At 45.1% G+C, this 26,044-nt stretch overlaps 1 protein-coding gene across 17 annotated transcripts in view; it reads right to left on the bottom strand.

Annotated features, from left to right (window-relative positions):
* Positions 1 to 26,044, bottom strand: part of PLEKHA6 (pleckstrin homology domain containing A6) — a 1,584,742-nt gene that overhangs the window by 471,140 nt on the left and 1,087,558 nt on the right. For all 17 annotated transcript variants that reach the window (XR_013274469.1, XR_013274470.1, XM_077481247.1 and 14 more), the window contains one exon: positions 18,848 to 18,957. Coding sequence is in view for 15 of the 17 variants with exons in the window: in XM_077481247.1 (XP_077337373.1) it covers positions 18,848 to 18,957 (110 nt within the window). In the remaining 2 variants the exon portion in view is untranslated. The remainder of the gene's footprint in view (positions 1 to 18,847; positions 18,958 to 26,044) is intronic.

The raw sequence follows: 26,044 nt of genomic DNA on the forward strand, positions 1-26,044 counted from the left end.
TAAAGGGGTTGTAAAGGTAAATGTTTTTTCACCTTAATGCATTCTATGCATTAAGGTGAAAAAAACATCTGACAGTGCCGGCGCCCCCAGCCCCCCCCCCCCGTTTTACTTACCTCACCCCTCGAAAGTCCCGCGCTCGTCCCCCAACGTCCTTTCCACCGTTCAGCCTGGCCGCTGATTGGCTGGAGTGGATGGATGGAAAGCAGTGCAGCCATTGGCTCGCACTGCTGTCAATCACATCCACTGACGTGGAGCCCCGGGGGGCGGGGCCGTGTGATAGAGCGAGCAGCTATAGCCGCCGGCTGTATCACGGAAGCGCGCCCGCAGATGCTTCTCACCATGCGAGGGAGCTCGCATGAATGTGAGAAGCATCTGAGGGAGGGAGCAGAGACAGCCGCCGAGGGACCCCAGAAGAGCAGGTTCGGGGCCACTCTGTGCAAAACGAGATGCACATTGGAGGTAAGTATAACATGTTTGTTATTTTAAAAAAATTCACTTTACAATCACTTTAATATTCTTGCTAGATATTTTCCTGGCTTTTTTTCCCATTGGTATCTGTTGAAAACATGTCTTTTCTCTTGTTCTTGTAAGTCTTTTAAAGTGATTTTTTTTTTATTACTAGGGCATGCTTTGTCTCTATATCCACTTTATTTTTGTGTATTTGTTCCAACTTGTATATTTCTGTTATTAACCTGTTCATGTCACTTGTCCTTGCCTTCTTTTTTCTGGCACCTATAGAGATCAGTACGCCCCTGACGTAAGCCTTGTGGGCTTTCCACATAGAGGCCTCTAGCACCCCTGGGGTTTCATTAGACAGGAAATATTGTTCTAATTATTTATTTTATTTTATCTTCTACTTCTGTATCTTGTATAAGTTTCTAATTTAGTCTCCAAGTACTTGTCCTATTCTGGGTTCCTCTAAATGTCAACTTCGTTATTACTGGGGCATGATCCTATAGTGACATTATTTCTATTGAGGATTTTACCACTTTTCTAACAATCTGTGCTTCACCATAATATAGTCCAGCCTTGAGTATGTCCCATACACTGGGGAGTGGAAAGAAGAGTCCCTTGCCCGGGATGTTGGCCTCTCCATACATCCACTAGTTGACATTGGTACCATTTCTTCACCATCCTAAGTTGGTGTTTTCCAGTCCCCAGTGCATGTGACATGCTACCTAGCAGTAGCAGCTGGTGCTCAAAATCTTTGGGAGGCGCAAAAAAACTGAAGAATTTTGAAAAGAAACCATCAATTTCAGCCTCATTGTGCCCATCAAACACTGACACTGTGACACATCAAATGCTGCCACTGTGCCCCATCAAAAGCTGCCACTGTCTCCCTTTGCCAACATGATTAGTGAATTGGGGTTGAGTGGTGTATGGAGGGAAAGGAAACCAAGGGTGAAAAGCTTCTCATGCTACTCAGCTTCATACCGCTGTTTCTCACGCATATATATGTGCCTGGGCAATGCTGCGGCACAGGGTAGGATTGACGCAGTTTATGCCCCAGGAATATATCAGACCACTCCCCTCTTATCCTAGGAGTTACTTTCTCCCAGAAGAAACAGAATAGACCCTGGAAAGTTAATCCCTTTTGGTGTGCGTTATTCCCAGCACTGGACCCCATTCCTGAGGCGATTATGCAATTTTTGCAAATCAACCGAAGTTCAGCCAACCCCACGGTTGTCTGAGACGCATTAAAGGCCCATATGTGGGGTCTTATCATAAGGCAGATCTCTACCGTTAAAACCAAAACCAAAGAATGGGAAAACACTGCTAACGCTAATGAGGCAGAAGCCCAATATATACAGGCCCTGACAGCAGACACTTAAGGCAGATGGCTAGAGGCCCAGGCACTTTTGCAACAGGTCTCGCTCAATGCAGCTGAAAATAAGATATTCTTTACCAAACAAAACTACTTTAATGAAGGGGAAAATATGGGTCACCTCCTGGCAGGGATAGCTAAGGCACAGCAGGGAACTACACATATAGACTCCATACAGACCCCGCTTGGAGACACAGTCAGTGAACAAGCCCAAATTGCATCGGTGTTCACAGACTTTTTTTAAAGATGTATACACATCTAAAGTGAATCCCACAGAGGAGGCACTCTCCCAATTCCAGGACCAATGCCTCATATCAAGAGCTACAGAACAGGAAGTGGAAATGCTCAATGCCCCATTCAAAATGGAGGAACTCTCACTGGCTGTGTCACAAATGGTCAATAGTAAGGCCCCAGTCATGGATGGGCTACCGATAGAAACCTACAAACAATATAGTGAAACCCTACTACCAGGCCTGTTAGAAATATTTAATGTGTGCAATTAAAACTTGTCGTCTTCCAGATTCCATGCGGGAGGCAGTGGTGGTGGTGCTTCCTAAATCGGGTAAGGACCCCCTACAGCCAACACTCATACAGACCCATTTCTTTGCCTAACTCGTATATCAAGTTGCTGGCACAAGTACTGGCAACAAGACTAGCAAAGGTCATCTCTGGACTGGTCCATGTAGAGCAGTCTGGCTTTATCCAAGCACGGTCCACTGCACGTAACATCAGGAAGCTTTTCCTGAATATTCAACTCTCAATAGAGAATTCAGGTAATAGAGCGGTTCTCTCACTTGACGCTGCCAAGGCACTTAACAGCGTGGAGTGGAACTATCTTTGGGCAGTGCTGACTAAATTCGGATTGGGGGATGGGGTTCATATCCTGGATCAAACTTCTATATGCAGCACCAACAACAAGGATTAGAATAAATGACTCATTATCAAAGGCCTTACACTGTTCCGGGGTAGTAGACAGGGGTGCCCATGGTCACCCCTGCTCTTCACACTTAAACTTGAGCCCTTAGCAGCTAGAATCAGATCATCATCAGACATTATAGGCTTTAGGCAGATCCATAGGGAAGATAAAACATTGCTATATGCTGAGGATGCCCTATTGTACTTAGGAGATACGGCTGGATCACTTATTGCTGCTATGCGGGTCACCAAGCTGTTTGGGGAGTTTTCCGGTTTTGCCATCAATTGGCATAAGTCAGTGCTCCTCACGCTGGATGATCTGTCTTCAGCGTTGCCTGATAGTGTGTTCAGGATACAAGTGGTCACGTCCTTTAGATATTTAGGAATAGTAGTGACAAAAGACCCCAAAGACTATATAACTGTGTATATAACTCTCATGTAACCGCTTCACGACCGTCTCACTCAGATATACTGTGGCAGAAGGGCACGTACAGGCAGATTAACATACCTGTATATTGCCCTTTAAGAGGCGGCTCAAGGAGCTCTGTGGCCGCGTTCATGGAAGTAAACTGCATCTCCCCGTTCTGCCTAGTGACACTGTCACTGATCAGCTCTCCCTGTAATCGGGAGCGCTGATAAGTGACGTGTCACACACAGTCCCCCCCCCCACAGTTAGAATCACTCCCTAGGACACACTTAACCCCTACAGCGCCACCTAGTGGTTAACCCCTTCACTGTCAGTGACATTTTACAGTTATCAATGCAATTTTTTTAGCATTGATAACTGTATCAATGCCAATGGTCCCAAAAATGTGTCAAAATTATCTGATGTGTTGCGTCATAATGTCGCAGTCACGATAAAAAAAATAGCAATAAAAATGCCATAAAACTTTCCTCTATTTTGTAGATGCTATAACTTTTGTGCAAACCAATCAAACGTTTATTGCGATTTTTTTTACACCAAAAATATTCAGAAAAATACGTATCGGCCTAAACCTTTTTTTTTTTAAAGATTTTTTGGGGATATTTATTACAGCAAAAAGTAAAAAATGTGTTTTTTTCAAAATTGTTGCTATTTTTTTGTTTAAAGCACAAAAAATAAAAACCACAGAGGTGATCAAATATCACCAAAAGAAAGCTCTATTTGTGGGAAAAAAGGACGTCAATTTTGTTTGGGAGCCACATCGCACGACCGCGCAATTGTTAGTTAAAGCGGCACAGTGCCAAATCACAAAAAGTGCTCTGGTCAGGAAGGGGGTAAATTCTTCTGAGGCTGACGTGGCTGACCTAAAACCTTTATTTTAGAAATGTAAAAATAAGTGTGCTACCTGGTGCAAATTGCCACTGTCAGTCACAGGGAGAACTAACTTAACTAAGATGATATGGGCCCCACAATTGCTGTATATACTGCATAATGCACTGATCTGGATACCAAAGTACTGGTTCCAACGTATAGACTCACAGTTTAGATCCAGAATAAAATTAACTACCCTACAATGTCCTAAAGACCAAGGAGGAATGGCTGTCCCCCATGCTCAGACATACTTTTTCGCTGCACAACTACAACACTTTATAGGGTGGAATAAGCCTGATGCACTAGACCCATCTAAATCTTTATTCGTTAATCCTACCACAACGTATTCAACTTTTGTGTTAATAACTTTTTTTATCTATTCTTCTCCAGCCACACACCTTTCTTTCTTCCTCTTTATCTTATATCTTTATCCATCGCCTCTCTGCTTCATACAACTAGCTCTTGCCCCCCTGTAGAGCTTTATAGCTCTACTTCCATCTCTCATTTGCTTGCTTTATGTGGTTTCCTGCTCCGCAAGGTTCCCCATAGGGGCGTTGTTAGGTGGCAAAAAGACCAGGGACTTCAGCCCGAAGTCCAAGGCCGGAAACACTGGGGGGGGGGGGGGGGGAGATGGTGTTGGTGTACGTGACGCAGGCTTTTTTTTGGCCGGGCCGTGACCTACCTGACCTACATACACTGACCTACATACACTGAGGGTAGTGACCTACATACACTGACCTACATGCACTGACGGTAGTGACCTACATACACTGACCTACCTACACTAACCTATATACACTGACCTACCTACACTGACATTTACATACACTGACCTACATACCCTGACATTTACATACACTGACCTACATACACTGACCTACCTACACTGACCTGCCTGACCCACATACACTGACATTTACATACACTGTCTGACCTACCTCAACTCAGCCTTTCGTGTGCAGTGTCACAGCAGTCAGTCAGTCCTCAGAGGAGGAGGAGAAGAGGAGAGTAGAGCGGCCCACCTGAACGCCGAGCGGGAATGTGGCGCAGTGGCTGCTTTGTAATTCCCACCTTCTGGGGCCTGCAGCAGAAAGCTCAAGCTCACATACATGTGTATATGTATGTATATAGCTATAGTCAAAAGTATTGGGACACCTGCCTTTACACGCACATGAATTTTAATGCCATCTCAGTCTTAGTCCATAGGGTTCAATATTGAGTTGGCCCACCCTTTGCAGCTATAAAAGCTTCAACTCTTCTGGGAAGGCCGTCCACAAGGTTTAGGAGTGTGTCTATGGGAATGTTTGACCATTCTTCCAGAAGGGCATTTGTGAGGTCAGGTGCTGATGTTGGACAAGGCCTGGCTCACAGTCTTCACTCAAATTCACCAAGTTCCAGTCAAGTTCCTCCACACCAAACTCGCTCATCCATGGCTTTATGGACCTTGCTTTGTGCATTGGTCCAAATAATTTGGTAGGGGGGGGGGGGGAATTATGGTGTGGGGTTGTTTTTTGGGGGTTGGACTTGGCCCCTTAGTTCCAGTGGAACGCCTTGAAAGTGGAACGCCTAAGGTGTCAGCATACCAAGACAATTTCATGCTCCCAACTTTGTGGGAACAGTTTGGGGATGGCCCCTTTCTGTTCCAATATGACTATGCACCATTGCACAAAGCAAGGTCCATAAAGACATGGACTTAGCAGGGGTGATGGGGAATTAACTTCAAGTGCAATAAGTAACATTATAACCGTAACAAAAACATATACAATTAAGTGTAACATTCTAAAAAATAAAATTCCAAAGTGCTATAATGGTGTGAACCTCCCAACTAAAAAGTTGTTGCACTTGAAGGTAATTTGTATTGCAATTATCTGTAGAGGGGTTTCCACCATCCCTGCTAAAGCAGCACTGATGGGCACTAATAGGCTGCACTGATTGGCAGCATTGATGGGCTCTGATTGGTAGCACTTATGGGCACTGATAGGTGGCACTGATAGGCATCACTGATGGGCACTGATTGGTAGCACTTGTGGGCACTCATAGATGGCACTGATGGGCAATGATATGCATCACTGATGGGCTCTGATTCACAGCACAGATGGACACTGATTGGCACTAATAGGCAGCACTAATTGGAAGCACTGATGGACACTGATAGGCAGCACTGATGGACACTGACTGACCGCAATGACGGGCACTGGCTGGCAGCACTGATAGGCACTGATGGGCACTAATTGTCAGCACTGATTGGCACCGCTAGGCACTGATTGACAGCATTGGTTGGCACTGATAGGCAGCACTGATGGGCACTAATTGTCAGTGCTGATTGACAGCATTGGTTGTCACTAATTTACAGCATTGGCTGGCACTGATAGGCAGCACTGACTGGCACTGGTTGGCACTGATAGGCAGCATTGGTTGTCACTAAGCAGCACTGGCACCGATAGGCAGCATTAGTTGGCACTGATAAGCAGCACTAGCACTTATAGGCAGCATTGTTTGGCACTGATAGGAAGAATTGGTTGGCACAGAACAGGGGAGAGGGGGGGGTTTCACATTCAGCAGATCGTGAGAATTGCCAGAGCTGTTCAGTGTATGAAGCTGTCAGATAATGACACTGCATGGAGGGAGAGAGACCAGCTGTTAAAATTCAGTGGTGATGTCGGTGGTGGGCGGGACTGAACACTTACCAATTACCAGCCAACAGGATGGGTCTAGGTGGGCCGATACATTTCTCTGAATAAGCCCAATAATTGGGAACGGAGTTCCTGTACTTTTTCCACAACAGGAACTCAGTTCCTGTTAGCAGCCATGTCTTGCAAGACTTTGAAGTATGCCAGCTGTGTGGCAGGTGCTACACCAGCAACTGCCGACACAGCTCGCAATAGTAAGTGCCGCACACCTGACCATTCAGGCATTGCCAGTAGGGGGCCCCAAGACAGCTTCCGCTTCGATCTACCTATCAATCACAGCTAGATGACAGGTAGATCAGGTCCCTGCTGCTAAGAGATTGTATTTAGTCAGACCTCCTGTGATGAGCTCCTCCTCGCTGGCCCCTCCTGATTCCCCCCCCCCCCCCCCCCAGTCTCCTGCATACTTGCTCTGTGTGTCCCACTGAATTCCCTCTCCTCTATCTTAAGTGCCATATGATGAGAGAACCCAGAGGAGGAGCACAGCTATTCTGCTCACAGGACATGCAGGGAGAGAGGTGAGCTGAGGAAGGAACATCAATTTGGGTGGTAAGCTGAGCACAATACCTGGCAAAGTTTGATGCCAGGAGGGAAGTTTAAGTGGAAATATGTGAAGGGTTGGAATAGCAGCAAGTGTGTGTTGGAGCCCTGCAGAGTTTGCAGCCCCCCCAACTAACATACAGTGGTGTGAAAAAGTGTTTGCCCCCTTCCTCATTTCCTGTTCCTTTGCATGTTTGTCACACTTAAGTGTTTCGGAACATCAAACCAATTTAAACAATAGTCAAGGACAACACAAGTAAATACAAAATGCAATTTGTAAATGAAGGTGTTTATTATTAAAGGTGAAAAAAAATCCAAACCATCATGGCCCTGTGTGAAAAAGTGATTGCCCCCTAAACCTAATAACTGATTGGGCCACCCTTAGCAGCAACAACTGCAACCAAGCGTTTGAGATAACGTGCAATGAGGCTTTTACAGCGTCCTGGAGGAATTTTGGCCCACTCATCTTTGCAGAATTGTCCTAATTCAGTTGCATTAGAGGGTTTTCGAGCATGAACGGCCTTTTTAAGGTCATACCACAACATCTCAATAGGATTCAGGTCAGGACTTTGGCTAGGCCACTCCAAAGTCTTCATTTTGTTTTTCTTCAGCCATTCGGTGGTGGACTTGCTGGTGTGTTTAGGATCATTGTCCTGCTGCAGAACCCAAGTTGGTTTCAGCTTGAGTACACGAACAGATGGTCGGACATTCTCCTTCAGGATCTCTTGGTAGACAGCAGAATTCATAGTTCCTTTTATCACGGCAAGTCTTCCAGGTCCTGAAGCAGCAAAACAGCCCCAGACCATCACACTACCACCACCATATTTTACTGTTGGTATAATGTTCTTTTTATGAAATGCAGTGTTCCTTCTACGCCAGATATACTTGGACACATACCTTCCAAAGAGTTCCACTTTTGTCTCATCGGTCCACAGAATGTTGTCCCAAAAGTCTTGGGGGTCATCAAGATGTGTTGTGGAGAAATTGAGACGAGCTTTGATGTTCTTTTTGCTCAGCAGTGGTTTTCTCCTTGGAACTCTGCAATGCAGGCCATTTTTGCCCAGTCTTTTCCTGATGGTGGAGGCATGAACGCTGACCTTAACTGAGGCAAGTGAGGCCTGCAGTTCCTTGGACGTCATTGTGGGGTCTTTTGTGACCTCTTGGATGAGTCGTCGCTGCGCTCTTGGGGTAATTTTGGGCGGCCGGCCACTCCTGGGAAGGTTCACCACTGTTCCATGTCTTCGCCATTTGTGGATAATGGCTCTCACTGTGGTTCGCTGGATTCCCAAAGCTTTGGAAATGGCTTTATAACCCTTTCCAGACTGATAGATCTCAATTACTTTCTTTCTCAATTGTTCCTGAATTTCTTTGGGTCTCGGCATGATGTGTAGCTTTTAAGGATCTTCTGGTGGACCTTACTGTGTCAAGCAGCTCCTATTTAAGTGATGCCTTGATTGTGAACAGGTGTGGCAATAATCAGGCCTGGGTGTGGCTAGAGAAATTGAACTCAGGTGTGGACAACCACAGTTATAGTATGTTTTAACAAGGGGGGCAATCACTTTTTCACACAGGGCCATGATGGTTTGGATTTTTTTTCACCTTTAATAATAAACACCTTCATTTACAAATTGCATTTTGTGTTTACTTGTGTTGTCCTTGACTATTGTTTAAATTGGTTTGATGTTCCGAAACACTTAAGTGTGACAAACATGCAAAGGAACAGGAAATGAGGAAGGGGGCAAACACTTTTTCACACCACTGTACATCTCCTAAGCAGTATCACTATCTGCCTAAGCATTCTGTCCAGATAATGTGCAGTTAATTTATGACCTTTCCGTTTAATCCTGTGTTATCCAAACTCTGTTCAATGAAAAGTGTAAACTCACCACATAAACACTCTATATACAAAATAAAATTCCCCAATAAAGATCAGAACATGATGTTCACATTTGCATGGAAGCACAATTGAATGAATGCTGATTATTCAGAGAATTACCATTTATGTTTATTGAAGATTTTATTTTTTTATGTACTAACAGTTAAGCTTCATACACACAATACGAAAATTGGATGAAAAATACCACTTTTAAAGCATTCGTGCATATGAGCGTATCATTTTTTTTTTTTTGGTGTGGGAGTGGATCTTGGGTGGGAGTTCCCACACTTTTTTCACCAGGACTTGACCCCTGCTTACAACTTAGCCACAAAGTCAGGGGTGGGCGGGATCAAGCGCTATAACACCAGCCAATGTTTGAGCTGCTTCAGAGAGGGAGCGGGGCCACATAAATGTAGCGGCCTACCCAGACCCCATCCCATTGGCTGGCCGTTCGGTCCTGCCCACCCCCAACATCACCACTGACTTTTGACAGCTGGTGTCTCTCCCTGCATGCGGTGTCATTATCTGGCAGTTTCATACACTGAACAGCTCTGACAATTCTCACGATCTGCTGCCTGTGCATCCAAGACACACACTCTCTTGGATGCAGCATTTTGGGGCAAATTTCAGGAGACAGTACGGGGTTATTAGGGTGTGCCCAGGCACACCCGGCACACGCCTATGTGTGTGTGTGTGTGTATATATTATATATATATATATATATATAATGAATTTATAAATATAACCTTCTGATGTTTCATGTAATCACAAGCGAATGCAATAAAAAAAAAAAAAAAAAAACAGGAAAAACAGAAAAAAAGAGTCCACAGTTTGTAAATACTCAGAAGATAATTGAAGGTAAATAACTCACCGCTCCCGGTAAATGGGGGTCTGGTAAGGCTTTTCTCTTTTCAATGTCCAGGGATTCCCTGTTTGTTTATAATCACCCGACGGGGCATTGTTTCTGTTACACTCTGTGGCACATCTTGGAAAGGGTGTGTGGCTTTCTGTTCCCACCATTAGCTCTGCTCTACCAGAAGATTTTGCTGGGTCTTGCATTTCTCTGTCTGTGTAACTCTGCTGGAACACTCCTGCACCTTAAGCTCTGCTACTGGCTCCCTCCTTATTCGTTGGTCCAGATCCGTTTGGCACTTCTCAGGTGACTACTAGGCTTATGTGATGCACTGCCACTGTCGGCTGCCGACCAAGCCCCTCTGAGTTCCTCTGTACTCCAGCCGGGCATCCCCTCCACGTCCAGGTCCCACCCTCACACTGTACCCAGGACCAGGCAGGGGCGTGATGTTACACAGGTTCAAGCGTTGCCACGGGAGACCCAGCCGGTGGCCAGGCACATCCTCAGCATGTCAGCGAGACAGCACATCCACCGTCAGACACACAATAAGGGGGTAGAAGGATAGCAGGGGTGGTTGATTCTCTACATGGACTGGATGGGGTGTTCCTGAAACTCCTAGCATGAGCTCCTTGCCGGTGACATGTTCAGGCTTCTCTCCCCTAATCCTCCTTATCCAAAGCTGAATGTAAAGAAGCAATTACAACCCTCAGGGAATTCAGACACTGACTTTGGAGGAGAGGGTACTCATGCTGCTGAAGCAAGAAGGGTTAATGCCATCTGTGACTTCCTAAACATTCTGAAGGATAGTGGTGTGGGTGTGAATGAAGGAGATGGTGGGAAAGATTAAGTATATCTGTGTATGCCCCATAAAAATAGGACGCACACATGCAGTACAAATAACCGAAAGGTTTTGCAGCCAACACTCCAGTGTTAAAGGTTCAGCTTTGGAACATGTTACATGTTAGGGTGGAACTTGTAACATTTTCTAGCTTCAGCCTCTTCTCCCCCCTTCTCCCTGTGACAATGGACAGGAGATCATCCCCCTACACCCGGTGTCACAATTTAAAAACAGCATGGCCCTGTAGGGCTCCGCCCTGGACCAGAAGTGCATACGTGGAAGTCAGCCGTTCTCCATTTGCACTCCAGGCAAATGGATGCACAATCCAGGAGGATACTAACAAAAAAAAGCACCCAGAAAAAAAAAAAACAATAGACAAAGACACACAATAAGAGCCCTTTCACACCAAGCCGTGGGGGGGCGTTGACAGTAAAGCGGCAATAGGGCCGAAAAGGGGTCAAACCCACCCGCAAAGTGCCACCGGAGCAGTGTTTTGCCAGAGGTATCGCAGCGCTGCCCCATTGATTCCAATGGGGAGCAGTGGTGGAGGAGCAGTGAGTTCGGGCTTTCACAGTGAAGTGCATAGAGCAGCTTTTTTCAGGCTCTATAAATGCTGGCAGTGTGAAAGGGGTCTAATAGCAAAGTAACAAACCAACACAACTCAAGAAAAAACAAAACACATCCATCAAACACAGCAAAAAACAAAACACACCATGACAAAAAAAAGAATAATGGTAGAATAAATTTTATAATTATATTAAATAATATATATATTGTAGACATGTCACTGGAGAAGTGGTCGAGGGGGTGTACATCTCACCTAGGTTGCTACACAGTGTGAGATGGTAAGTCCAGGATGGATCAGTTTCTCAGCAGCAATATGCTGCTGAGTTATTATTTAATCTTGCCGGGCCTGGGTTTATATGGAATGGCAGGTAGGTTTGGTAGAGGGACCTGTCATTCCACACACACCCCCCGATCCAGTTCTGGGTTTTGGATCAGGTGAGCTTTGATCCTAATTAGCCTGGGAAGGTAAAGGCTCTGCGGGGCCTGCAGGTGCTCGCTCTCAGCCAGGGAAATGAACAGTCTGTGTGTTGGAGGAAGCTGCGAGCGCAGCCACTGCTGGAGCTAAAACCCACCCTGCGATATCCAGGCGAAAGACGCTGTGTTTATAGGTGTCAGATAGGTGAGAAGAACCTGTTAGTAAGCGCCCAGCCGGGCTAGGTTGTTTTTTTTATTATCTTTTTTTTCTGTTGTACTTAAAAGGCACGGTGTTGCCGTATATTTTGTTTGTTGGACTGTTTGTACCACGAATAAACGCCAAGGTCTGCTTTATAAATTCCAAGTCTGCTGTGAACTGTGTCCCAACTCACCCTACCCCGGGAAGATCCCTTACAATTGGTGGAGAATGCGGGCAACACGGTTGCTAGGGGCAATGGTGTGGACAGACTTGGCTACAGCTGCTTATGTCCTGGGTGAAAGCTGCAACTACACTCCAAGAACAGTCCAGCAACATGGAGGAGATGCTGAAGCAGTTTATGCAAGTGAGTTTGCAACAACAGCAGGCTCAGACAGAGGCCAATAGACGACATGAACAGTCCATGGCTGCACAACAGCAGATGCATAAGGAAGAGTTGCAAGCTTTGCGCCAAAGCCAACAACAACTTATCGAGCACCTGATAGTAAATCGAGAGGCGCCTGTGGTTGCTAATCCACCCACAGTGGAGGGAGCCGCTCCAGAGATTTTTTTTGGGAGAAGGACTGTGCAGCAAGCACTGCAAAAGATGACTGCTGAGGACGATGTTGAGGCCTATCTAACAGTATTTGAGCGCGTGGCTGAGCGAGAGAAGTTACCAGCCGCTGAGTAGGCAGAGGTAATTGTGCCCTATTTAACAGGTGAACCTCAAAAGGCCTACTATGACCTCAGTGAGCAAGAGGTTAAGGACTATACTCGGCTAAAAGAGGAGGTACTTGCCCGACTAGGAGTTACTACTGCAGTCCGTGCCCGGAGGGTACGCAACTGGAGCTACAGTCTGGACAAATCAGCGAGGTCCCAGATGTATGACCTAATCCATTTGGCAAGAAAGTGGTTGGAGCCGGACACTTCTACTCCTGCACAAATCCTAGAGAAGGTCGTGATGGATCGCTACCTCCGAGCACTTCCTACTGACCTGCAACGCTGGGTGGGACAAGGTGATCCTAAGAATGCAAACGAACTTGTCAACCTTGTGGAGAGGTTCCAGGCGACTGAGGACTACCTCCGTGATGTTCCTGCAGCATCTTCACCTCCCCGGAGCGCCAGATCTGTGCCGTCAGCTGGTAAGAGACTTCCATCTATTGGGGGAGTGTGGAGGGGTGCTGATGGAGGGAAAAGGGCTCAAGTGGTGTCTCAGGGACAAAAGACTGGTGATGGTCCCGGGTGGCTAAGGGGCTCTAAAAAGGACTCCTTGCCAAAGAGACCAGGCCCTATCCAGTGTTGGAGATGCCATGAGGCGGGACACGTGTCTGCCCATTGCCCTCTTACCACTGAACCCATGGAGTGTGACGCTAGCCGGCGTCAGTCGCTATTTGCGGAACCATCTTGTGCTGCAGTTCCTGGACTAGAGACTGAACCGCAAATCTGCAATATTACAATCAATGACCTTCCCGTTGAGGCGTTAATGGACTCGGGAAGCCTCGTAACTTTGGTGCATGCTAGCCTGGTGGCTGGGGACTTAGAGTCTAAAAAGCATATGAGTGTTGTGTGCATACATGGTGATACAAAAGTGTACCCTATAGTGCTGTCTAAAGTCGGGACTGAACAAGGCACCGTACAATATGAAGTGGGTGTGGTTAAAAACCTCATGCATAATGTAATATTGGGGCGCAATTTTCCATTATTCTGGGCTCTCTGGGAAAAAAGAAAAATCCCCAAAAGGAGTGAGGATACCTCTAAGGGGGTTGCTTTGTCCCCTGTGAATGATAGAAGTGTGCAGGATGAAAATGATTGTTCTCCTTTGCAGGTCCTGGCTGGGGAGGAGGAGGCTCCTCCCACTGAGCAAAATATACTAGACTTAGAGGTGTCTAGGGATAATTTTGGCGCTGCACAATTACAGGACCCCACTCTCAAAAATGCGAGAGAGCAGGTTGCTGTTATGAATGGGGTACCTCAGGAACCAGATGCTGAAAAAAGATTTCCACATTTTTCGGTGACTAATGATCTTTTCTATAGAGTCAATAAGATTAAGGATGAGATTGTGGAACAGCTTCTGGTACCTAAGCCGTACCGGCGTCAGGTGCTTGACATGGCACATAACCATGTTCTTGGGGGACACTTGGGGACTGACAAAACGCGAGAGAGGGTTCTCCAGAGGTTTTTTTGGCCGGCGATATATGATGACATTAAAAAATACTGTGAGTCGTGCCCCACATGTCAGGTTAGTGCCCCAGTGTCACATTTTCGCAGTCCTTTGGTTTCGCTCCCTATTATAGAGGTGCCTTTTGAGCGTATTGCCATGGATTTAGTGGGTCCCGTTGTAAAGTCAGCTAGAGGACACCAGTATATTTTGGTAGTCATAGATTATGCGACCCGCTATCCTGAGGCTGTACCCTTAAGAAACACTGCATCTAAAACAATTGCACGTGAGTTGTTTTATATGTTCTCTAGGACTGGGATCCCCAAAGAAATCCTAACTGACCAAGGTACGCCATTTATGTCAAAACTGATTAAGGAATTATGCAAACTATTTAAAGTCTCACACATCCGTACCTCTGTATACCACCCCCAGACGGACGGATTGGTGGAGAGATTTAATAAAACTTTGAAACATATGTTGAAGAAAGTGGTGGGAAAAGATGGTCGTGACTGGGATCATTTATTACCCTACCTCATGTTTGCTATTAGGGAAGTGCCCCAAGCGTCCACAGGGTTCTCACCATTCGAGTTGGTCTATGGTCGTCACCCTAGGGGTCTACTGGACATTGCAAAAGAGACATGGGAGAATGAGTCCACCCCATACAAGAGTGTTATTGAGCATGTAGCACAAATGCAGGACCGTATAGCCACTGTAATGCCCCTGGTAAGGGAACACCTCCAGAGAGCTCAAGAGGCCCAAATTAGAATTTACAACCGGTCCGCAAGAATCAGGACATTCAACCCAGGCGATAGGGTCCTTATACTAGTCCCCACTGTTGAGAGTAAATTCTTGGCGAAGTGGCAAGGTCCTTATGAAATTGTTGAAAAGATCAGTGAGGTGAACTACAAGGTGCACCAACCAGGTAGAAGGAAGCCTTTCCAAGTTTATCACATAAACTTGATCAAGCCCTGGAAAGACAGGGAATCCTTGGTGGCGACAAATACTGTTAATAATTTGTCACCACCAATCCCTCCAGTCAAGGTAGGTGATACTCTATCAGTGTCACAGAAACAAGAGGCCCAGGAATTTTTACAGAAAAACAAAAACAAGTTCTCTGACCTCCCAGGGCGTACCCACCTCATCCATCATCACATTGAAACTGAGCCTAGAAGCAGAGTAAACCTAAAGCCCTATAGGATACCGGAGGCACGTAGGAAAGCCGTATCTGCCGAGGTAAAACGTATGCTTGATCTGGGGGTAATTGAGGTGTCACAGAGTGAATGGTCCAGCCCGATTGTGCTAATCCCAAAGCCCAATGGAACTTGGAGGTTCTGTAACGATTTCAGAAAGTTGAATGAGATCTCCAAGTTCGATGCTTATCCTATGCCCAGGGTAGATGAGTTGATTGAGAAGTTAGGTAACGCCAGGTACATAACCACCCTCGATCTCACAAAGGGCTACTGGCAGATTCCACTTTCTGGCGAGGCTAAAGAGAAAACTGCATTCTCCACCCCTGAGGGGCTATTCCAGTATGTAGTGATGCCATTCGGGTTACATGGAGCGCCTGCAACTTTCCAGAGGTTGATGGACTTGATTCTGCGACCACATCGGGATTACTCAGCCGCCTACCTCGATGATGTGGTCATTTTTAGCCCTGATTGGGAAAGTCACCTCCGTAAGGTACAGGCCGTGTTGGATACCATAAGTGATGCAGGGTTGACCATAAATGCTGAGAAGTGTGCTCTAGCCCTAGAAGAGGCCAAATATCTGGGCTACATTGTTGGGAGAGGATTGATTAAGCCACAGCTAAATAAAATTGAGGCAATACAGAATTGGCCTAGACCCCTGACAAGGAAACAGATTAGAGCTTTCCTGGGTATTACAGGTTATTACCGTAGATTTGTGCCGAACTTTGCCTCAGTTGCTGCTCCACTAACTGACTTGACAAAGGGAGGAAAGACAGCAATGGTCACGTGGACCCCAGAGGCCGAGAAGGCTTTCCAAAGCCTTAAGTCTGCCTTGTGCCAACCACCTGTGTTAGTTACCCCCGATTTCAGGCGAGAATTTCTGGTCCAGACAGATGCCTCTAACACAGGCTTAGGTGCAGTACTCTCACAAGTAGTGAATGGTGAGGAGCATCCGGTGACGTACTTGAGTAGAAAACTAACCCCGGCCGAGAAAAATTATGCCATTGTGGAGCGAGAATGTTTGGCAGTGAAGTGGGCCCTAGAATCTTTAAAGTATTACTTGCTAGGCAGGAAATTCAAGTTGGTGACAGACCATGCCCCCCTAACATGGATGAAGTTAAACAAGGAGAGAAATGCAAGAGTGACTAGATGGTTTCTGTCCTTACAAAACTTTAATTTCACTGTGGAACACAGGCCAGGGAAGTTACAGGCAAATGCTGACGCATTGTCGAGGGTAAGTTGTCTGTGGGGACAAAAGGCTCAGCCCTCCGGTCTGAAAAAGAGGGGGGGGATATGTAGACATGTCACTGGAGAAGTGGTCGAGGGGGTGTACATCTCACCTAGGTTGCTACACAGTGTGAGATGGTAAGTCCAGGATGGATCAGTTTCTCAGCAGCAATATGCTGCTGAGTTATTATTTAATCTTGCCGGGCCTGGGTTTATATGGAATGGCAGGTAGGTTTGGTAGAGGGACCTGTCATTCCACACACACCCCCCGATCCAGTTCTGGGTTTTGGATCAGGTGAGCTTTGATCCTAATTAGCCTGGGAAGGTAAAGTCTCTGCGGGGCCTGCAGGTGCTCGCTCTCAGCCAGGGAAATGAACAGTCTGTGTGTTGGAGGAAGCTGCGAGCGCAGCCACTGCTGGAGCTAAAACCCACCCTGCGATATCCAGGCGAAAGACGCTGTGTTTATAGGTGTCAGATAGGTGAGAAGAACCTGTTAGTAAGCGCCCAGCCGGGCTAGGTTGTTTTTTTTATTATCTTTTTTTTCTGTTGTACTTAAAAGGCACGGTGTTGCCGTATATTTTGTTTGTTGGACTGTTTGTACCACAAATAAACGCCAAGGTCTGCTTTATAAATTCCAAGTCTGCTGTGAACTGTGTCCCAACTCACCCTACCCCGGGAAGATCCCTTACAATATATATATACATATACATATACACACACACAAACATATACACATACACACAAAAGGCAGCTCACAATCTACTTTAAATATTAAATTACAGCTTTCAACATATTCATACATGTGCCCCAAACAGAAAAGGGGATACAAGATAAAAATTAAAAAACAAAACAAAAAAAAAGTATATATTTCTTTTGAAAAAAAAAGAAGAGGAAGTGGCCCATATCTCAAACTTTTATCTAGAAAATATTTTTTAATAATGAATTGCTGCACTACATCTAGAAAGGGGGCATAACTGGTGAGTTTTTTTATTTCCTTTTTGCGGACAGCTATTTTAATTTTTTTTCTCAAATATAAATATAACTGAGTGATATCAAATTTGGTATATATTGAGTTTGGGTGTTTTGTTATTCTTTTGTTTGTATTATACTTAATAACTGTGTTCATCCTTGTAGATTGTTTTTCTGTCAAGTAATGTCCAATCCAGAAAATACAGAAATCTGAAAAATGTGTTGACTGGTGTCTGAATTTGGACATTTGTTTGTCAATATATCTTTCTGGATGTATTTTTCTGCAAACTAATTGTTTTCTTTTACAAGCGGTTTTGTAATAAAATATTGTTATTGATTTGATATACTGTATACATGAATGAGAAGTGTTCAATTAAAATATTTCTGGGCAAGTACTGAAAATCCCATTTCTATTTCTGGTTTAGTTATTGTATGTTTATATTTGGAATTTGTAACTTTACAAAGATACTACAAAAAAAAAGTGTGGAAAACTCCCCAGTATTTCTATTTAAGATGTTACTAAAAGCCCTGACTTACCCAGCAGTGGCCCTTAAGACTGGTGGTTCCCTCCAAGTAGGACACTCTAGGGCAGGTAGGTAGGATGCAGAGGAAATGCCCCATCCAACTAGACTTTGTCCTCCTGGCAGGAACACCCCCTAAGGAGTCTTTATGGACAAGGTTCCACCACACGACAGCCCTAGATCTAAAGCAGAGTCAAGAGTTCAGAATTTGCCTTATTATCCGCCCCAGCTTCCTCTTTACAGTGGGACATGGCTAGGCTATGCTGATGATCAGCCAATCCAGAAAGCAGAAAATGAGCCCCAGTGGCTCTACAAGAACTGTAGAATCTTGTTAGATAAAAAAATGTCTAGAGAAAAAGAAGAAAAGATTTTGCAGGAAATTAGCAAAAAATTGAGGCGGAAAGGTTATGCTGGGCTGTTCTTTTGTTTTCCAGTGCTCAATCTCCCGAAGGCAGCAGTATAATTAAAAGTATCTGAATACTTCACTGTGTCCCTTAATGTATAATTAAGAAATATGATTTGTGTGCAGATCAGTTTTAGAATATTCAGTACTCTCTGGATAAGGTATTCCAATTTACTGTTGAAAATTGACATTTATGCAGGGGTACAAACCTCTTATTCAGTCTAGGAACATATATGATCAGCTTAGGACCCCTACGGAACAAGGCAATCATTCTAAGTTCTGGTTAAACCCACTTCCACACGACTCTGCATTTAATTACATACTGAAAAATAAATTTGCCAGCGACAGGGGCGTGAAAACATAAAAATTTGATTTACCCTTGAGATCTGTCTGTTTGATGCATGGTTTCCTCCTCTTATTACTACCAGTTGTTTTGTCACTGATCCTTCATCGCTTGGCGACTTTGTCCGTGGAGGAACAATGCCAACTTAAAATACAGACAACAAGAGAATTAGAAAACAGATACATCTCAATGTACCCAACTATCCCATTACAATCCATATAAACAGCTCTGTTCTCTGCCTTCTCACTCAAATTACCATGACTCTAGTCTATCCTCTCCTCAACATTTTCTTCATGCATTCCTAATAGTCAGGGCTGTATTTTTCACATGGCATAATCTGCATTCTCTTTGTCCCTGGAATATCTTTTTCTTTTTTTTAATAATTTTTTCTCATGTGGCTGCTTGAGGTGTACGCTAATACATGTTCTCTGTCAGATCACTCCAAATAATTACTCCCTAGCTCAGAACTATTTACTATTTACTGTATATCACCACTTGTCCTCTTTGTATGATCACTAATATTGCATAAATGCAGATGATGTTCAGATCAATTCCCCTCCTCTTTTTCAGTCTCCTCCTGTCTTTCTATCTGCATTTCAACAATCTGTAAATGGATGACTGATGGCTATCTAGAAAGAAAGACACTCATTTTTATTATCACTGTCCCACTGCAAAACTCTCTTCTCCGAACTAGAAGAATTCTAATGCCGCGTACACACGATCGGAATTCTCGTCGGAAAAAGCTCTGGTGGTTTTCCTGATGGAATTCCGTCGGAATTCGGCTCAAGCTGTCTTGCCTACACACTGTCACATCAAATTCCGATTGTTTATAGCGCGGTGACGTACAACACCTACGACGGGACTAGAAAAGGGAAGTTCAATAGTCAGTAGCTTCTGTCTCGTAGTTGAATCTGAGCATGCGTGATTTTTGGCGTGTCGGAATTGCATACACACAATCGGAATTAATGATAGAAAGTTTTTCCGTCTGGAAAATTGAGAACATGCTATCAATTTTTGGCTCGTGGAAATTCAGACAGATAAATTCCGATGGAATATACACATGGTTGCATTTTCCGATGAAAAGCTCTCATCTGTCTTTTTCTGGCCGGAATTCCGATCGCGCGTACGCGCCATAAGTCCTGCCATTTTCACTGTTGCAGCATCTCAAAACTATTCAGTTACCCTCCTCAAAACACTATCAAGTTTCTAGTGCCCGTCTTCCTATTTTGTAGCCTTGACTTCAGCTTTTTTCTGTCTGCTATTTCACTAACAAGACTTTAAATTCAAACATAAAGCAGATGAAGAATCTACCAAGAAATGCAATGCCAATATTGGAACTATAAATGTAACACAAATGTATTCCATGACATCCAATAACATACTGTATTAAAGGGTAAAGGGCTTGTTGTGCCTTGCCAGTGGACAGAACAGTAGTACTTTTAGTGATTTTAGAAAACACTCAAATAATAAAAAAAAACAGACAAGCAGCAGGTTCTGAGGTCCTAAGAAGGTAATGTGCATCATAGGAAAAAATGTATGCTTGTCAAAATATAATTCATGTATTTGTATTGACCAGATGTAAAAATGTTTAAAAGTGATTGCTAACCCTCACCTTGTAAAACAACCCAGTCAATTTAAAATAGAAATGAAAGGCAAAACATTTGTACATACATATTAAAAACATACATTTTTTTTCCCCTTTTTCATAAGTGAGCACATTCCCTATGTTCTCACCTGCATTAGAGCTGGGGGAGGAGAGACAGCAGTACACTAGCCTTCCCAGTAAAAGGATGTGTGTGTGTGTGTGGGGGGGGGGGGGTGTCAGGACAAGTCTGAAGATTGGAGGAGAGCAGGCTGAGTTCAGGGGATAGCTAGAGAACTGACCATGGTGTCTTCTCCTACTTAGTGTGGTCAAATACATGGTACATGTGGTCAGGCACATATCAGGAATATGAAACTTTGGGTTTATATATTCTTTAATAATTTGTTAAGAATAAAAGTTTTGATAATTTTCTTTCAATAATATAAAAGTGTAGCACAGTACAAAACACATTATTTGGTCCAGCGTATGATAAAGTACTGGGTATATACAAGAAAAACAGTATTTTTATAACAGCTTACCTGTAAAATCCTTTTCTTTGAAGTACATCATGGGACACGGTGCCATAGTAATCACTATATGGGTTATAGGCCACCTTCAGTTGATGGACACTGGCACACCCTAAGATAGGAAGTCCACTCCCTATATAACCCCTCCCACTACTGGGAGTACCTCAGTCTTTGTAGCAAAGCAATACACGTGTATTACCAAAAAGCAGGGATGGGGCCTCTGTGTCCCATGATATACTTCAAAGAACAGGATTTTATAGGTAAGCTGTTATAAAAATCCTATTTTCTTAATCATATATCATGGGAGACAGAGCCATAGTAATTACTATGTGGGATGTCCTAGAGCAATGCCAACTGAGGGGAGGGAGATACAACAGAATTAAGGCAACATGAGACTAGAGGACTTATACTGCTGCCTGCAGCACACTACGCCCAAAGGCGATATCATGCCTTTTTACATTGACCTGATAAAATCTGATAAATGTATGGACTGAAGACCAAGTGGAAGCCTTGCAGATTTGAACCATGGAAGCTTGGTGATGCACTCCCACAAAGCACTAATAGTCTTAGTGGTGTGGGCTTTTGATTTAAGAGAGTGGAATCTTCCTCTTTAAAACCCCTTCCCGCCGAGCATACGCAGATGTGCATACTCGGCTTCCGGGGGTTATACCGGGAGGATGCCCGCACCTGCAGGCATCATCCCGGTACTGATTTTTAGAGCGGGCAAGCGGCTTTCCAGCCATAACAACCGATGCGGCTAAAAGCCGCTCGCCTGTTATGCCGGGGGAGTGGGAGGGGATGTCCCCCCTCCCACCGCCTCTCTTACCGGGGCTCCCGTTCAATCGGGAGCACCGATAAACAATCCGGTGCTTCCAGCGGCTAGGGAGGGACTGGAATGAAGCTGTAAGTGGCTCCATTACAGTCTCCTAATTGTAAACACGGAAGCAACGCCATGACGTCACTTCCCCTTTACTTGGCTGCCAATGGTGCCAGATTTAAAAATATATACAGTATTCAGAATCGTCAAAAACGGCGATCTAAATACTTTGAAGTGTAAAGGAGGGATCGGGGGTCTTTTAGACCCCCAATCCCTCCATAAAGAGTACCTGTCACCACCTATTACTGTCACAAGGGATGCTTACAGGAGTACCGTGATTTTGGCGATGTCTTTGATAAAGGTCAAGCCGGTAGTTTGCCTTCACACCGGCCTTATGATTGCACAATTGACCTTCAACCAGGAGCCATACCTCCTCGTGGCCTGGTTTACCCTTTGTCAGTCTTGGAGGATAAGGCCATGGAGGAGTATGTTGCTGACGCACTTTCTTGTGGTTTAATCCGCAAGTCCTCGTCTCCTGGTGGTGCTGGTTTCTTCTTTGTGAAAAAGAAGAGCAGAGAACTGAGACCTTGTATAGATTATAGGGGTCTCAATCGTGTCCCGATTAAGAATGCCTACCCGATTCCATTGATTACAGAGTTATTTGACCGATTCAAGGGAGCAACGGTTTTCACAAAGCTTGACCTGAGAGGGGCATACAATCTTGTGCGCATTAAGGAGGGCGAAGAGTAGAAAACTATGTTTAATACCAGAACAGGCCATTATGAATATCTGGTAATGCCTTTTGGCCTTTGTAACACCCGGCAGTTTTCCAGGAATTTATTAACGATGTTCTCCAAGATTTGTTGCAATTGTGTGTGGTGGTTTAACTCGATGATATCCTCATATTTTCCAAGTCCCTGGAGAGCCACCACACAGATGTCTGTCGTGTACTTCAGAAACTGAGAGAGAACAATCTCTATTGTAAACTGGAGAAGTGCGAGTTCCATCGTGAACAGGTTACATTCCTGAACTATGTCATTTCCACTGCTGGTTTTTCGATGGACCCAGAGAAACTGTCGGCAGTCCTACAGTGGCCTCGACCCGTGGGTTTACGTCCTCTGCAGCGTTTCCTGGGCTTTGCCAACTACTATCGGAAGTTTATTCGCAACTTCTCATCTCTGGTCAAGCCTCTGACTGATATGACCAGAAAGGACGGTAACCCACAGAGTTGGTCTCCGGAGTCCATTAAGGCCTTTGAGACTCTCAAGGCTGCCTTTGTTTCTGCTCATGTGTTGGCACATCCTGATCATACGTTGCCTTTTATCCTAGAAGTTGATGCTTCTGAGACTGGAGTTGACACCCTTCTGTCTCAACGTCCTAACTCTGAGAGCGCTATGCTACTTTGTGGCTACTTTTCCAAGAAATTGTCACCTGCTAAGTGCAATTATGAGATTGGTGATAGAGAGCTGTTGGCAATCATTTTGGCCCTGAAAGAATGGAGACATCTCCTTGAAGGTACCACTGTGCCCATTCTTATTCTTACTGACCATAAGAATCTTACGTTCTTGTCTGAGGCTAAGCGACTCTCTCCCAGAAGGGCGCGATGGGCTCTTTTCTTGTCGAGCTTTAATTACATTGTCTCATTCTTACCCGGTACTTAGAATGTACGGGCTGATGCCTTGTCCTGACAATTTTCCTCCACTTCCAAGTCGGAGTCGGTTCCGGTTCTTATGATTCCTCCTGATCGTATCTTGGCTACGGTTCACACCAGTCTTACTTCTCCTTTGGGTGACAAAATTCTTGCTGCTCAGGTCCATGCTCCTCCTGATAAACCTTGTGACCGCTGCTTTGTCCCAGAGAGTCTCCGTACTGCAGTGCTCCAGACTTACCATTCTCCCAAGGCAGCTGGCCATCCTAGGAAGAATCAACTAATTTGGGCCATCTCCCAACAATTCTGGTGGCTTAGTCTACAGGCTGATGTTACTGCCTTCGTAGCTGCTTGTCCCGTGTGTGCTCAGATTAAGACGCCACAACACCTTCCGGTGGGACTCCTACCACCCATACCCAAATGGAGAAAGGCCCTGGACTCACCTGTCTATGGATTTCATTGTGGAATTGCCCAACTCCCAAGGCAACACTGTTATCCTTATGGTGGTTGACCGGTTCTCAAAGATGTGTCATTGTATTCCACTTAAGAAGTTGCCCACCTCTAAGGAACTGGCTTCCATTTTTGCTCGGGAGATCTTTTGCTTACATGGGCTACCCAAGGTGATTGTCTCGGATAGGGGCAGTCAGTTTGTGTCCCAGTTCTGGTGAGCCTTTTGTGCACAGTTGGGAATCCAGCTTGCGTTCTCTTCTGCATATCACCCGCAGTCTAATGGGGCCAATCAGTCCTTCCAGCAATTCCTACGTTGCTATATTTCTGACCATCATAACAACTGGTCTGACCTATTACCTTGGGCAGAGTTTGCTCACAACAGTGCCTTGAATTCTGCCTCCCGATTGTCTCCATTTATGGCGAATTATGGTTTCCAACCTTCCATGTTGCCTGACTCGTTTGTTCCGCAGAGTATTCCTGCGTTAGAGGAGCATCTCCATGGTCTTCGTTCCACTTGGGTACAAGTCCAGGAGGCTTTGCGTCATGCAAATGATAGGTACAGACTCCATGCTGACAGCAGACGCCTGCCTGCACCTTCCTACCAGGTTGCGGACAGGGTATGGCTGTCATCTCGCAACCTCCGGCTTCGTGTTCCGTCACTGCAGTTTGCACCTCGCTTTATTGGGCCTTTCTGTATCCTAAGCAGGATTAACCCAGTAGCTTATGCGTTGGACCTTCCTCCTAGTATGCGCATCTCAAATGTGTTTCATGTCTCCTTATTGAAACCTTTGGTCTGTAACCGATTTACCACCTCGGTGCCACGTTCTAACCCTATTCTGGTTGAGAACCATGAGAAGTATGAGGTACAATCCATTGTTGACTCCCGTAGGTTCCGTGGGTGCATACAGTACCTGGTGCATTGGAAGGGGTACGGTCCGGAGGAACGCTCCTGGGTTTCATCCTCAGACGTACATGCTCCTGGCCTCCTCTGCGATTTCCATAGACGGTTTCCCCTCAAGCCCGGTGACCCTCCAAGGGAGAGGGGTCATTGGGGGGGTACTGTCAGGGCTGGCTTAGCCCTTCCTCCTCTTGGCTGGCCGCTCAGCTGTCGGATAATTGCCAGCTCTCTTCTCTTTCCACAGTTACCAGCTGTTCCCGATGATGCTCGTCTGACCTGCCTATTTAAAGCCTTCCAGCTCACTCTTTCCTTTGCCCTTGGCGTTGGTCACATCACTAGAGACCATCCCCTGCTGTTTGTTTCAAGACTGGCTTCCTGACATCCCTCCTGGCTTCTTATCCTGCTGGCAATTGCTCTCCTTGGATCCCTGACTTCGGGCCTGGCTGATTACCCGATCTCGTTAATGAACTCTGGACTGGCTGACTACCCGATCAGGCTACTGGACTCTGGCTATGCTTGACCACACTTTTTTCTATTTACCTTTTTATTTTTATTAATAAACAAGTGTGATTTGATTGTACTTCTGTCTCAGTCTGTTTCATGGTTTCTGACAGGTTCAGATAAAAAGACTAGACACTACCTTCGGTAGAAAGTCAGGATGAGGCTGCAATACAACCTTATCCTTGTGAATAATCAAATATGACTTTTCACAAGAAAGAGTAGCCAACTCTGATACCTTTCTTGCAGAAGATATGGCTACCAGAAAATGAGTTTCCTTGTCAAAAGGACCAAGGGAATATGCTGTACTGGCTCAAAAGGCTGTTTCAGCAATGCCGACAGAAATAAGTTCCAAGTGTTCAGGGGTAACCTAACCGGAGGATTTAGCCTCGTTATCCCCTGAATAAGCTACAAACCAAAGAATGCAAGGCAAATGGTAGTTGAAATAATACCGATAAGGCTGAAACCTGGCCTTTGATAGTACGCAAGGCCAGCTTAATTTCTAACCCTATCTATAGAAGTCAAGAATCCTACCTATAGTGTTGGACGAAGTTCCGATGGGACGTTTCGTGAACGCGGCCAAAAGTTCACGAACCGCAAGATTCGCGGCGGACCCCATTGACTTTAATGGCAGGTGAATCTTAAAAACCTCCAGGTCATATTTTCAGCCACAAAATACTTACTAGCTGTGCACACATAGTCCCACAACATGGACACTGACATAACAAAAGTATTAAGTGAATCTGGGATCGACAACGACAAGCATTCTTTTTTTATCTGTGAAATTTTGACAATTCAGGAGTGCATGAAG

The sequence above is a fragment of the Lithobates pipiens genome, unplaced genomic scaffold (genome assembly GCF_037356315.1).
Source record: "Lithobates pipiens isolate NorthernLeopardFrog02 unplaced genomic scaffold, aLitPip1_a1.2 Scaffold_16, whole genome shotgun sequence".
Classification (NCBI taxonomy): Eukaryota; Metazoa; Chordata; class Amphibia; order Anura; family Ranidae; genus Lithobates; species Lithobates pipiens.